General features: G+C 54.6%; 1 protein-coding gene across 1 annotated transcript in view; it reads right to left on the bottom strand.

Annotated features, from left to right (window-relative positions):
- Positions 1-13984, bottom strand: part of CATSPERD (catsper channel auxiliary subunit delta) — a 61009-nt gene extending 47025 nt beyond the window's left edge. The window contains exons 1-6 of the mRNA XM_075530463.1: positions 13968-13984; positions 13686-13755; positions 10002-10116; positions 4042-4130; positions 3591-3704; positions 2165-2248 (exon numbers count right to left, since the gene is read on the bottom strand). Of these exons, the coding sequence (XP_075386578.1) occupies positions 2165-2248; positions 3591-3704; positions 4042-4130; positions 10002-10116; positions 13686-13755; positions 13968-13984 (489 nt within the window). The remainder of the gene's footprint in view (positions 1-2164; positions 2249-3590; positions 3705-4041; positions 4131-10001; positions 10117-13685; positions 13756-13967) is intronic.
- Between the last annotated feature and the right edge of the window lie 922 nt (positions 13985-14906).

Genomic DNA, 14906 nt, shown 5'->3' with positions numbered 1-14906 from the left:
GATGGGCGGAACCCTGGGCCTCTTCAGCCTCTTCTCCGTCCATCACGAGGGGCCCACTGGCTCGGCTGTGAGGATTGTGGCCTCCTGGACATGCCGGTGTAACCCATGCCGGGGCTGCGATCCTGGATGTCCATCAGCGGGGGCTTCGCGTCTTCCTCACTTTCAGCGAGCACGCATGTCGCAGGTGGTTAATCATCCCTCCTCCGATCCCGACGCCGCGTTCTTCTTCCTAGATTCCAGCTGCTCTGGAGACAAGCTCAGCAGCGTCCGGGCTGAACTAGTGGGGTGACGGGAGGCAGAGCAGGTGCTGCAGGACAGCGCGGCGCCGTGTGCTCGGGACGGGCACTCTTCCCGCGAGCACACGGCCCCCGTCTTTCGCCCCCGCGGGCTGACGTCCAGGAAGTGGCTCTCAGGGAAGGCTGGCCCAGGGGGAGAGGCTCTGATCTCTCTGACGGCTGCTGGCTCTGGGTGATCTTCGTGGGGCTCGGCACCTCACTTCACTCGCCATCGCTGGGTCCTCTGCTGGCTGGCTTCGTCTCTGCGGTATCGTGAAGAGGTGGATCCCGCAGACGTCACGCCGTGTGGCAGACGTCACGCGTGTGGCTGGGGCCTCCCAGGCAGTGTGGCCTGGGCCGTGGCACCCGTGTCTGAGCCCATCGCAGCAGCCAGAAGGGCCCGTCTACCTCGAGGAGGGTCTCCGTGGTGGGAAACTGAGGGCCTAGCCCAGTGGTTCTCCACCTGTGGGTTGTGACCCCTTTGGGGGGGGGGTGTCGAACGACCCTTTCACAGGGGTCGCCCAATTCATCACAGTGGCTAAATGTCAGTGATGAAGCAGCAACAAAAGTAACTTTATGATGGGGGGGGGGAGTGTCACCACAACACGAGGAACCGTATGAAAGGACGAGGCAGCAGGAAGGTGGAGGACCACAGCCGAGAAGAAGGTGTGCCTGGCCTGCTCTCTGCTGGCGCCACGACGCGGGTCTCCGGACGGTGGCTGAACGCCAAACACATGTCTTCCGGGTGGAAAGGCGGACGCCTTGGCGCCTGGGCGCCTCCCTCCTCGGCTACACGGTGCCTTAAGAGAAGTCTGCTTCCTTTTGTCCGGAACGGCCAGGGGGACAACCAGCCCCCCGCTCCTTGCTTCCCACGTCCCATGAAAAGCCCAGGGTATGCAAGACCCGCCGTTTGCCCGCTCCGTTGCGTAGGGCAGTGCCCTGCTGGAGGGTGGCGGGCCTCGCGGCTCTCTAAACTCCTTGCTGAATACACGCTCTCGCTCTCCTCCCCGCACTGCGGCCGTGTTTCCTGTGCCCCGTCTCTTCTGTCTCCGTGGTTCCATAGTTGCACATGTTGCTCCGAAGGACCTGTTCCATGGGGAGGGATCCCGCGGGACGTCCCCTTTTGTGCCACGCCTTCCCTGTACCGAGCATGGTGTCCTTCTGCAGGGACTGGCCTCCCCTGGCAGCAGGTCCCGCGTGTGTCAGACGATGCCCTGGCTTCCAAGAAACCCTCTGGCCGTACGTCTTCCGAGACAGCCCTGTGTGTCCCTCGAGCAGCCCACGGGCCTTTCTCCTGCAGCCCCACGCGGTCAAACGCATCGATTCCTCTTCTGTCTCCGCTGTCCCGTGGCCAGCCTGCACGTGGGGCGGCAGCCACGGAGACGGACGACTAGGGCTTGGGTCGGGTGTACCACTCACAGCCTGTACTGCTCCTGCCTGGCTGGCACAACACGGCAAAAGACAGCCTGCTCCCACGCAGGGTGGCAGCCGCAGGCATAGAGGTGAGGATTCACCAATGCACTTGGGTACCCTGGCACGCACACAATTCAAACTCCCCCCACCCCCCAACGTCTCACTGCTATGGAGTCTCTTCTGACCCAGGGCGACCCTAGAGGACGGGGCAGAACGGTCCCTGTGCGTTTCCCAGGCTGGAACCTCATCTCTCTTCCTCGGGGCAGCTGGTGGCTTTGACCGGGGGGCCCTGCAGATCGCAGCCCACGACTCGCAAGCGCCAGGCGACCAGGGAGACGGGCAAATAAAATGGCTAGTGGACTTCAGATGGGGAACGCTGCCCATATGGGGGGTTTTGCTTCCGTGGTTTGTTTTGTTTGCCCCAAACCAGGTCGAAGGCAAAAGTCGTGGAAGAGGCGTTTTCCAACCCAACTTACCCTTTTCCCCATGACCACCAGCACTGCCGTCTGCGACAAGGAGTAAAAGGGGAAGATCCCGCCCAGCAGACCGGACGTGATTTCCTGCGGAGCAAACAGAAAGCAGTACAGACGGACGGACGGATCGGCAAGGCAGCGTGCGTGCGTGCATTCCACAGCCAGCACGGGAGGCCCGTGGTTTCCAGTCTCAGGGTGCGCGCACGGAGGACGACGGACGGGAAAGACAAACAGACGAGCAGCAATAACAAAGTCAGACGTCCGGAACAAAATAACAAGCCACGAGAACTCCCACTGCCGCCGAGCCGATGCCAACTGGGACAGGGTGGAACTGGCCCCCGTGGGTTTCCAAGACGGTCGCTCTACAAGGAGCGGCTGCTGCTGGTTTCAAACCGCTGACCTTGACGACCATAGCTCCCGACTGAAAGGAGGCCGGTCCTAATCACACGCCCTCTCTAGGGAGATGCAGGGACGGGAGCCTGGTCCCGGCGGGGGGTGGGAGGGAATCGGGGGAAGGGTCAAGCTGTCCGTGTGCTCGCCCTGAGTGACCCGAGGATCCTGTTCTCTCCGCCTCTCTTCCCATCCCAGTCCTGCCCAGCTGGGTGACCTTGGCAAAGAGCCTGTACCTCGCTGAGCTGTTGTGACAAATGGTCCCTGCCGTCCCTGCACAGTCCTCACACGACCCTCTTCCTCCTGTGTGTGTCTGTGTCCTCGCCCTGCTCCCCCCCCCCCCCGTAAGGACATGGGATGGAGTGCCTCGGAGCCCCCGGCACCGGGCATGGCCTCCTGCTAACCAAGTGCATGTGCAAGTGTCCTCCTGTCCAATGAGGTCGCCTTCTGAGGTTCCGGACAGACAGGAAGCTCAGGGGGTGGGGGCGGGGGGGGGGAAGACTTCTTCAACCCACTGTAGTCCTCTCCATGGTAACAAAAAAGGATGGAAATCCTGTGCTTGGAACCTGTAACCAGGACTTGTAACCAGGACCTTGCTCAGAAATAAGGTCGTTGATGTTATCGGTGACATTCACCTGAAGCTCTATGCCAGGTGAGGGCAGGCCCTGATCCAATGATACCCAAAGGGTCTAGTGCTTTGGGGGTAATTCCAAGTCACGGGGACCCTAGAGAGCATGTGCATGTACACACACACACACACACACACACACACACACACACGTCTCCAAAGCCGTAATCTGTCTGGACACAGACTGCCATACTGAACCAGAGACCTTGGAGGGAGCCGCTCAGCCTATACTGCATCCATGTGCCCCCTCCCCAGGGCTCCGATTGCACCTGGCTGGGAACCTCAGGCCCCCTTGTCTATTTTCCTGGCCTGGAAGTCTCCCAAGTTCTAGCCACGTGGCCTCTGGCAGGGGAAATGGGCAGCCCCCCACCAGCAGCTCACCAGGCCCCTTCCACAGCACAAGGAACGTACCTGGTGCTCAAAGGTGTACCTGTGAAACAGTTTGCCCAAGGTTTGTGAGTAGTAGATGTTCGCCTTGGCTATCTCTTCGCCGTCCATGTAGGCAAAAATGTTGTGACTGAGTCCCTGCAAGAGACACACGCGTGGGCACACCCACTTCAAAAGGTGGCGGGGAGTCACGGGGTTAACACAGACGTTGGGGTGGGGGGCAGCGGGAGCATGCGCCAAGTTATCCGTATGTCCGACAGGGGAGATCCATGCATGGAGCACCTCCATGGAGGTGGTGGAGCAGACAGGGGTGGGGCGGTAAAGCTGAGACCAGCTTCTTCAGCATGGCCAAGGTACCCTGAGGACACTAGTCCCTGGGCTTTTGGGGGATCAGGGCCACTGTGGTTTGGGGGTGGGGGTGAGGATGGCTATTTAAAAAAGAAAAGAGAGAGAAAGAAAGTTCCCCCACCCTTACCTGACAAATCTTATCAGCGCTGTAGCAACAACTACTGCCGCTTACATGAGACACGGGGTGCTTTATACCTGAGAGGGGAAAAGAAGTCACTTAAACGCCTGTGGGACTCAGTCCCGATGCTCAAGGAGAGTTTAAGGTCGCAGTGGGAGGAGCCCTTTGGCGAGCCTCCTTTGAGTTTCCATGTGTTTGTTGTTGTTTTACGTCTTTTGCATGTGCCCTGCCCCGTGGCCTTTGGGGCAGCTTGCACGGTGATGGGAATCTATTCTCATAGAGACCGATGCAGACGGTGCCCTGCCCGGTCAGCCCCATCTTCTGCTACAGCGCAGTGCTGTCCACCGAGTTGCCCCAGGTGGCTCAACAGTGGTCACGGGCGGTGAGGGAGGAGCGGGCACTCAGAACAATGGCAAAGGACAACTTGCCAACAGGAAGACGCCCAACAGTGGGGGTTGGGGGGGGTGAGTAGAGGGGAAGGGAGGTGGTGCCCGGGAGAGGCACACCAAAGGACGGGCAGCCCCTCCATCCCTGGCACAAGTCTTTACCCGTCTTGACACTCTAACCTCCAACCTCCTAGACCCCAGGTGGTATAAATGGGTTATGCTACGGGCTGCTCACCACCAAGGTCAGAAGTTCGAAGCCATCAGCCGCTCCTCGGGAGAAAGAGGAGGCTTTCTACCCTGGTGAAGAATTCCAGCCCCGGACACCCTCTGGGGCAGTTCGGCCTTGTCCTCGGGGGTCGCTGGGAGTCGGCTCGATTCGAGGGCGGCGGGTCTGCTGCCTTTGCTGGGTTGTAATGTTTGTGGAAAGGGGCCCTGGTGGCACTGTGGTGAAAGCACTCTGCTGTTCCCTGAACCTGCCGGTCACTCTAAGGCCCGAGGGTCTAGTGGGCTGCATGCGGGTTGCTGACCCCAAGGCCACCAGTTCAAAACCACCAGCAGCTCCACAGGAGTTTAAAAAAATAAAATAAAATTTTTTAAAAAGAGGCTTTTTATTCCCGACCAGAGTTATAGTCTCGGAAACCCACAGGGGCAGCTTTACCCTGTCCTGTGTGTAAGGCGGCTCTACTAGTTGTCTGTCCGCGTGCCCCTGGCATTTCAAGTGCCAGCAGCATCACCCAACGTGAGCAGGCTCCAGCCGAGCTTCCGCACTGAGAACAGACAAGGGAGGGGGACTCGGCTCCCCACTTCGGAGGAAGAGGCAGCTGCGGCACTTGGGAGCAGTCCCGGGTCCTGAAAACTGAATGGTGGAAGCAGGACCCTGCCAGAGGTCCCACCGGAGAATGGGCCCCTGGGTCCAAGGGCACTGGAGGTGTGGCTGAAGAGGGGCTGATTTCTGGAGTCGCCGTGGTGACCTGAAGCAGGTAAAGCCAGTGCGAGTGGAGTTTTTGGGGTCCTCATTTGCTGATGGGTGGCGACTCAAGGCCAAGAGAGACAGCTGCAGACATCCAGAGATGAACGACATGGCATCCATGTCAGGAGGGATAACTGCTACATCCATTAGGAAGCACACTGCTCTCTGTGATGGGATTGTAGAGAATTATACCTATCCTCCGCCAAGGAAATCCAATCAATACAACCGGTATTCAACTCTGTGCACAACCACAAAAGCTAGTGATGAAGAGGTTGAAGAAGTCTACCCCTGACTTCAGTAGGGGATTGATCAAACGTGCAGTCAAGATGCGTGAGTAATTACGGGTGACTGGAATGCGGAAGTTGGAGACAAAGAGGAAGGAGCTGGAGTTGGGAAATACAGGCTGGGTGATAGAAACGGCACTTGAGGTCACGTGATAGAACTTTGTAAAGCCGACCACTTGTTCATAGCAAACACCTTGCTATAGCACAAAGGCTGTCCATACCAAGGACGCTCCCGGACGGATGCGCAGAGATCAAACTGACTACCTCTGTGGGAAGACACGGTTGGAGAAACTCCGCGTCAGCAGCTAAATCCGGACCAGGGGCCGACTGTGGAGCAGGCCGTCAATTGCTCATGTCAGTGCAGGATAACGCCAAAGAAACTGAAAACAAGGAGCCAAAAATATGACCCTGTGTCTGTCCCACCTGAATTTCAAAACCACCTCAAGGACAGATTTGACCCATTGAGCACTAATGACCGAAGACCTGACGTGCCGTGGAACGACATCAAGAACACCCTCCATGAAGAAAGCAGGTCAGAGCTGCCAGCGTCTGACAATCGTGGGGGGTCCTTGGGCGCAATTGTACTTCGTCTTCCATAGTTTGGACATGTTGCCCCCGGAGCAGGACATCACGTTTGGTCAAGTGGAGGGGCGGCAGAAATGAGGAAGGCCCTTGACGAGGTGGACTGGCACAGAGGCTGCAAGATCGGGCATTGGAACCACTGGGAGGACCCCGGGGCAGGACCACTCAGAGTCTTGTTCCTTTGTGTACAGGGTTGCTATGGATCGATGGCACCTAACAGCAGCCATGGCATAAGGATCCTGTGAGTCGGAATCGACTCCTTGGCAGTGAGCGTCTGTAGAGTCCAGCCGCCTGTGTATTTTTAAAGTATGGCTCAATATAAAGGGCCTTTAAAAGATGCGCGATGAGAAATCATGGAATTTCCCACCAGGTTCTGGAAAGCCACCTCAGTTGTACAGCGGGCTAGGGCAGAGTGGCCAGCTGGACTGCCACCAGCCCTGTCCACGTCTGGTGTTTGCCAGCATTCAGGTTCTTTGTTGGGGGGAGGGCCAGCCTGGGCGTCCCTAGTGCCCGCTACCGACTCCCCCTCGTCTCGACAATCACAAATGCCCCCAGGTATTGCCAGGTGTCGGGGGGGGCGGGTGGGGGGGGAGGCTGGCCCAGCCCGGGGCGGGAGGACACCCTTCCAGACCTGGCAGCAGAAAGAAGGTTACGCGTGCTCACGGGCTGCGGTCCCAGCTCCTGAGCAGTTAGCGCCTTCACATGTGATTATCATGACTCCACACAAGACGGCTCTCTCTCTCTCTCTCTCTCTCTCTCTCTCTCTCTCTCTCTCTCCAAATTAGAGAGACCCGAAACGAGAGGAGCCTTTCCCAGAACAAAACGTCTGACTTACTCCCACGTGGATCTGTGGATGAGGATCAACCGGGAAGCACTGTTCATCGTATCAGAAGATGCAAGCTGGGGTGGGGTGGGGGTGGTGAAAGGGAGACGGCATCGAGGAATCCGTGCGGAAAAAGAATGTCTGGAAGCCGGTCGTGGTGGCAATGGTTCTACTTCACATGATCAAACTATGGAAGGATGAGGCAAGTGTATTAGACCCCAACTAATAATAACTACAATAACAATAAAATCCAAACTCACTGCCATGGACTGAGTGGCCCCGGACTCAGAGTGGCCCCTATAGGACAGGGGAGAGCTTCCCCCATGGGTTTCTGAAGCAGTAACTCTTGACAGGAGTAGAAAGCCTCGTCTTTCTCCCTCGGGGTGGATGGTGGCTTCAAACTGCCAACCCTGTGGGTAGCAGCCCAAACGCATAGCCTCGAATTATCCCATGGCAGCGGGCTCTTCAGTAAAAGTCTGTTTCTTTTGATGAATGTGGGGCGCCCTCGAGGAAGACGGGCTCATCGATCCTCTACCTCACAGCCTGTCCTCGGGAGACGATGCGGAAAGGGATTTCCGGACCACGTGAAGCTAGGTGTTCGCACATTTGCTGATGGGAAACTGCGGAAGCACGGGCGGGCTGGCATTGTGGTAGAGCTGAAAGGGCTGGCCCCGGCCAGGGACTTCCAGGAGAATGAAGACATTCGTCTTAGAAGAGATGCGAGTCTCAGGCCAACTGCTGCTGCGGGGGGTTTGCACGTTTGCCATGAAGCATGATGTGTCGGGCTGGGTTGACTAGAGACACCAATCCAGCGACACTCATATATGTGTAAGAAAGAGCTTTCTATCGAGAAGCAATGGTTTATCAAGGAAACATCCCAGCCCAGCCCCACTCCAGTCCCTAAGTCTGATCCTCGTCCAGAAGATCCTCTTCAGACTCATGCAGCCACAAGGGAGGAAGCAGAGTGCAGGAAGAGCCTGGGCTGGTGGGTGCAAAGTCTTGTGGATCCAATGGTGGTAGATGTACCTCCAGGGCTCTGACAGGTCCCAGCGCGATTCACTGCCAGCCGGAAGGCACAGGTAGAGAGAGAGATGTCCTTCTGAAAAGGCCATGTCCACAAGGAGGTACCTTCAGGCTCCACCCTTACGCTTTTATATCTTTGAAATTATGTCATGACCACCCACGGCTGATGGGGGGGGGGTGGGGAAGACCGGAGAAGAATGGACTCATTATCATGGAGGCTGGGCTGAGGAAGGTGGGCCATGCCAGGGACTTCCCGAGAATGAAGACCGGGGCACACAACCCAAATACTTGCTCCTTGAAAGCAAGACGTGAACCTCCCAGGTTTGGACCCATCTCCAAGGAGGACCCATCCCCAGAGGAGGATGCCCAGTTTGGCAAAGCGAGGATCGGTGAGGAAGATCCCGCATGACGGAGACTCTCTCCCCACGGGCTCAGATGCATCAAGACCATGAGGCGGATGCGGGCCGGCGAAGCGATGGAACCTCGGGTGCTACGGGCTGGGGCTGCTTACACTGTGACGTGGTTGGCTTCCCAAGGGGGAAGCTTCTTTCCGTGTCACACGGACCGCCCTCACCCCGTCTCCTCGTGGCCGGAACGCACAGCATGCTCCACCTCTCTCAAGACTTTTGGCAAGCAAGGATGGCGAGAGCAACTCTTACACACTTGGGACACGTTGTCAGGAGAGACCAGTCCCTGGGAAAGGACGTCATGCTCCGTAAGGTAGAGGGGGCCGCAAAGAAGAGGAAGGCCCCCAAGGAGAGGGGGCCTACAGGCACAGCGGCTGCAGCCTTTGGCTCAGGTGTACACAGGAGCAACAGGGAGGGTGGTGTGGGGCTGGGCGGTGTTTTGTTCTGTCGTTCCGAGGGTTGCTATGGGTCAGAGCCGCTCGACAGCACCTCACAGCATACGGTGTACACAGAACAGCCACCAGCTCACCAGCTCCCTCCGTGTCCAGGTCAGCCATCCTGACCGCAGGTGTCCTCGCAAAGTCCTGCCGCCGTTCCTCAGGGAGCCTCCCCCAGAGTTTGCAGCCTGCCCTTGTGAGCTGCCCTCTTCCGTCTGATCCCACAGAGATCTCGTTCTTGCGAGAGCACCAGGCTCAAAGCCTACATGCTCTACGAGCTACGCTCAATGGTTGTTTAGGACTTTAGGAGATAGGTCAGGTTTAAAAAATAATCTTGGGCCATCTATTTTTTTTTGAGGGGGGGTGAGGGTTTCTCCAGCCTTGGTGGCCCCAGAAACTCTAGAGAGTCCAAGAGAAGCAAGAATTCGGTTCCGCTCCCCGCAGGATACACAAACGTCTCTGCCATGGTAGACGGGCACCCTGCGGTCCTTCCGGTCTCGTGGCAGAGGGGCCCAGAGGGTTTCCAGACGTCGATCATCGCCAGGCCTTCCGTCCCTGTCCCAGTCTGGGAGCTCGGCTGCCACCTGTGTGGTCATGCCAGACACCACGCCAGACAGGCGTTAGGGTGTGCATGAGAGGCAGTGGCCAAGCATCGAACCTGGGCCTCTCACACGGGAAGCTGGAAATCCCATCACTGCTCTCTGTGACCTGCTTCTGAGTGCAATGCATGTGCAGCTCGGCCACTACATGTCTAGAGTTCCTTGTTGGGCCCAGCCTGGCCCCCTCCATCCGAGGCCCAATTTGGTATCCAACCTACGGATGCCACTTGCTCGCTTCAACCAGTCAGGACAGACATCTGGCTCACAACCACAGCCCCCTACGGAGACCCTCAGCTCCCAGCCGACAGGCTGTGGGGTTGGGGGCCAATCAAGGACGAGGAGACAGCAGCAGCCCTGGCCAGGTGGCGGTTTCGAGGTCACCTGTTACCTTTGCACAAGGTACCTCGGAGGGAGGCCGGCTACATTCAAGCAGGACCCACCACACAAGATGCACGCACCTTCGCATTGTTCCCAGACATCCTTCTTGTAGTAGTAAGCGTAGACTTTCTTGTTTAACACCACCATCAGGATATTATGGGCAAAAAGGGCCGAGTTGAGTTCAGGCTTGCCAACCTAGGGAGAAGGACGGGTGCATTGTGGGTAATGGTGTTTCTTTCCAGCATCCCTACACCAAGCGTATCCGCAACACTGTTTCTTTCCCACCGGTGCAGAAACATCTAGGTAACAGAGTGTTTCTGACATCAGTGCAGAAGCTACACCAGCCCTCCCCCTAACCCGCCAAAAAAAAAAAAAAAATCAATCGAGATCTTTAAAGAGAAGGGTTGACTGAAACAAGGAGTTCAGATAGGGCAGGGCAGAAAACGGGGAGCAGGGGGGGGGTGTCAGATTTTGTTCTGTTGCGCATGGCGTTGCCGTGAGTCAAGGCATTTCACGGGAGCCACTGTCTGGATGGGAGCAGGTGCTGAGGTCTTTATGCAGAGGCGTCGCCAATGGGATTGGAACACCAGCCTTTAGAGCAGCAGGCCAGGGCAACTTGGAGGGGAATAAAGGAGGGCAGGCTCTGGAGACAGTGGCCCCGCTGAGGATGGACAGTGGTCACTGGAGACCAGCAAGGACCCCTCCCCGCCTCTGGAGCCCCATCACGAATTCCTGAGCAGGGACCTCTGGTCTATGAGAAAATGCGCTTCTGCTGCTGACGGTGCCCCCTCGAGGTGTTTTTGTCACAGCATTGCTAGGTCACCGTGTCACTGGTGCCGCCAAACAAGTGGGAGTAGAAATACCATAGGGCCCAGCAAGGCCATTGCTTGGTAGACACCCCCACGGGAATAGGGCACAGAGGACCAATACGTATGGACACAGCCATGCCCACAGCGGCACCATTCAACCCAGCGAGAAGATGGCAAGGACCGAAATGAAATACCTGTCGGTAGAAGATGGAGAAGTATCACCGGGGTGGGGGTTGGGGTGTATGCACAATGGCCGGCGTGCCACGCCGTGCTAAATTTATACCAGTGATGAAGCCGTGAAGCATCCCGTGACGTGGATGGATTCGGACGACATCGTGCTGAGTGGCGTTAGTCAATTGCCAAAGCACAGAGATTGTATGAGACGACTGATTTTAAAATGTAGATGTATATACATGAGGGGGTACCCCCCCAATGGAATTTTTTTCAAAGCCATGTATTTAGATTTTTTTTTTGGTAGATTTTTTTAAAACAATAAGACAACCTTATCACCTTTCAAGTAATCTCGGTCATACTTAATACGTTTGTCAAACCTGTGATTCCATTCATGGGGAAAATATTTTTTTTCAAACTCATCTGTTTGGATGGCAGACAGCACCTCTCTCGCTTTTTTCTTCACCTAGTCTACGTCTCATCACTGTCCTTTCATGTCCTGCTTCATTCTCGGAAACAAAAAGAAGTCGCATGGAGCAAGGTCAGGTGAGTAAGGGGCGTGGGGCAAGAGAGGCATGCTGTTTTTAGCTAAAAACCGGGGCACTGAGATGGCTGCATCAGCAGGTACATTGTCCTGGTACCAAAACCAGTCCCCATCTGCCACAAATCAGGCATTTTTTGGAGCGCACTGTTACGCATCTTTTTAGAACCTCTAAACACAAAGCATGATTAACAGTCTGACCTGGTGGGAAAAACTCTAAATGCACTACCAGTCGACATTTTCATCCATCCAGGAAGTTGAGCGATGTCCAGAACAAGGATTGTCATCAACCAACAGTTCACATTTGTTGAAACAAGAAAACCACACATACACTTGAGTTTTTCCCATAGCGCTGTCTGTGTAAGCTGTGCTCAACATCACAACAGCTTCTGCGGCATTTTTCCCAGAGCAGGAAACAAACTTTCACGGCTTCACGCTGTTCTCTTAAATCAGTCATCACACACACACACACACACACACACACACAAAATTCCATTGAAACTGCTTTTACCAAAAAAATTCTCTGTGGCCAGAGAGAACCTTCCCACGTGACGCCACTGGATGCACTATCTCAGAACAAGTTGCTGGATGCTCTTTGCCTCGTGGGAAAAACGCATTCTATGAAAGCTCTGTTCTGCCCAGAGAAATTCCATTGGGGGGGAGGTACCCGTGTGTGTGTGTGTGTGTGTGTGTGTGTGTGTGTGTGTGAAGAAAACGTTTTCAAGCAAAACAACAGACCAGAATTTGAAGATTACTAAGAGGGGGAGAAGGGGGAGGGTAGGGGAAGTAATAGGCTAGAGCAGTGGTTCTCAACCTGTGGGTTGTGACCCCTTTGAGGGTGGAATGACCCTTTCACAGGAGTTGCCTAAGACCATCGGAAAACACGGAACCAAGACACCGCTTCTCTCTCCATCTCCAGGTGGGTCTGCCCCACATGCAGATACGCCCACCTCGGAGAGTACCCCCGGTTTGAAGACTGTTATCCAGGCTCCACCGTGCTTCAAGACAACATTTCATTTACTTGTCATTAGAAATAAACATTTCACAACATAGATAATTACATATTGTTTTTGTGATTTATCACTATGCTTTAGTGATGTTCAATTTGTAGCAATAAAAACACATCCTGCATATCAGATATTTAGATTCCTAACAATTACGATTCATAACAGTAGCAAAATAATAGTTAGGAAATAGCAACAAAAATAATTTATGGTGGGGGTCAGCGTTAGGAAGGTTGAGAACTGCTGGGATAGAGGGTAGACAGGCGTCCACGGGAGAAGGAGATGGGGGTGGAAAGAAGTGGGGGAGGAAGGAACACAACAAGGCCCTGGGAGGTTTGATACATTGTTGAAGTTGTTGAATGTCAAAATGTTGATCCAATATGTAACCCCCACCCACCTGTTTTCACAGTCAAGCGTTTACAAGAAATCACTTTAAAACAGTGGTTCCCAACTTTCCTAATGCCATGACCCTTTAACACAGTTGTGGTGACCCAAACCCTAAAATTATTTTTGTTGCTACTTCATAACCGTAATTTTGCTACTGTTGTGAATCGCAATGTAAATATCTGATATAAAAATTTTTAAAATATCTGATAGGCAGGCTGTATTTTCATTGTTACAAATTGAACATCATTAAAGCACAGTGATGAATCACAAAAAGATATATACTTATATATTGTGAAATATTTATATCTATTGAAAATAAAAGAAATTTTATCTTGAAGCATGGTGTAGCATGGGTAACAGTCTTCACGCCGGGGTACTCTTTGGTGGGCGTATCTGCATGTGGGTGGACCCACTTGGAGACAGAGAGAGGAGTGGTGTCTCAGTTCCTAAGACCATCAGAAATAGGTGATTCCCCATGGTCATAGGTGACCCTTGTGAAAGGTCGTGGACCCCTTTAGGTTGAGAACCACTGCTTTAACCATCTTTAAGAGATCGCATTAAAAATAAAACAGAACAACCAACCACCCCCAGAAGAACAAAAGCTGATCCAGCTGGTAGTTCCCAGCTCTGGGATACAAGTCCAGCTACCAACCGCAAGGTCAGCAGTTCGAGCCCAGCAGCCTCTCCTAGGGAGAACAATGAGGCTTTCTGCTTCTGTAAAGATTTATAGGCTGGGATCGCTAGGCATCTTTGGGGGCTGGAAGGCAGTGGTTGTGCTTGTTTGTTTGTATGGCTTTATCTCCCTGAATCGCACTCGTCTTGGGAGTCCTTCCGGCTGAATCAATTACCTACCTCCAGTGCCTTTGGAACAGTGAACGGAACGATGGTGAGAAAGTTATCCTGGGTGAGGAAGACTTTCTTTCTGGAAGGGAGCGACAAGGAGAGTTACATGAGGACCATTTCACCCAAGAGGAGGAAGGACAACAAAGGTGCTCTGGACATCTTCCATTCAAACAAAAGTCCTGTTTACAGCCGGGTCCGTGTGGGCTTCTGGCCTGGCCAGGGGGTGTCCCGCTGGGTTGGCTACCATGTGGCCGGGGCGCTGGAAAGCAATGCGGCCAGCATTTCACCTACCCAGCAGGGTCCCCCATGGCAGACAGGCTTCGGCAGAGCTTCCAGAGGAAGGCAGACAAGGAAAAGGGGGACAAGAGGACCACTTCTGAAAAGTGGCCAGGATGACTCGTGGCATATAAAACACCTTTCTCCCAGCTTTGTCTCCCTCAAAGATAAGCCAAACGTTAGAGGCTGTTCGCCAGCACATGGTGGGAGGTCAGATGCTTAGACACATCCTCCCTGAAGGCTTTCAGCCTTCAGACTGCTGTCTGGTCCACTGTCGGTGGGGCTCACACCCTACTGATAAGGATAGTCATTGTTGCCATGGAGAGCCAGAGAGTTGGTCCAACCTGCTCAGTGACATCCAAAGTTAGATGACCATCCTGGATCTAGGATCCACCTGTCGTATTACATGTGCACCCCCAATCCCTCTCCTTCCTATTGTGTGTATACTCTTACATCTCCCCCTCCCACCACTGTATTACCTATAGTACAACCCCACCCTGTGACGTATGTCTTTACCTGTAATCAGGGGGCTTGCACGCCCCCCAAAGATATAGAAGCCTTGGTTAGTAATAAATCGCTCTCTCTCGCTCCTGAAATTCCCACCTTCCACATCCTCACGTGGACCACCAAGCGGGGCTGCTACCATGAGAGGTGTCTGCCTCCTTTATTTCACTCTCTTCTCTCTCTCTTATTCCCTACGACTTTCCTATAATCTTATTTTCTCCATACATTTGCACCTGCCGGGCCCATGATGACCTGTTAGGGACCGGATCCCCTGACAAAGAGGCAGCCTGAGCTGCCCTCCACTTGGATGCAACTCACAGCCACATGATGTGCCATCAAACAAAACGTGGGCCGGCCCTGCACCATCCTCACAATTGCCAGAGTCAAGCCCCTGGTGGCAGCCCGGTTGTCAGTTCATCTTGTCGAGGGTCTGCCTCCTTCAACTGACCC

Source organism: Tenrec ecaudatus, chromosome 1 (genome assembly GCF_050624435.1).
Source record: "Tenrec ecaudatus isolate mTenEca1 chromosome 1, mTenEca1.hap1, whole genome shotgun sequence".
Classification (NCBI taxonomy): Eukaryota; Metazoa; Chordata; class Mammalia; order Afrosoricida; family Tenrecidae; genus Tenrec; species Tenrec ecaudatus.
Note: the sequence above shows the minus strand (reverse complement) of the source record. Positions and strands in the feature narration are given on the sequence as shown.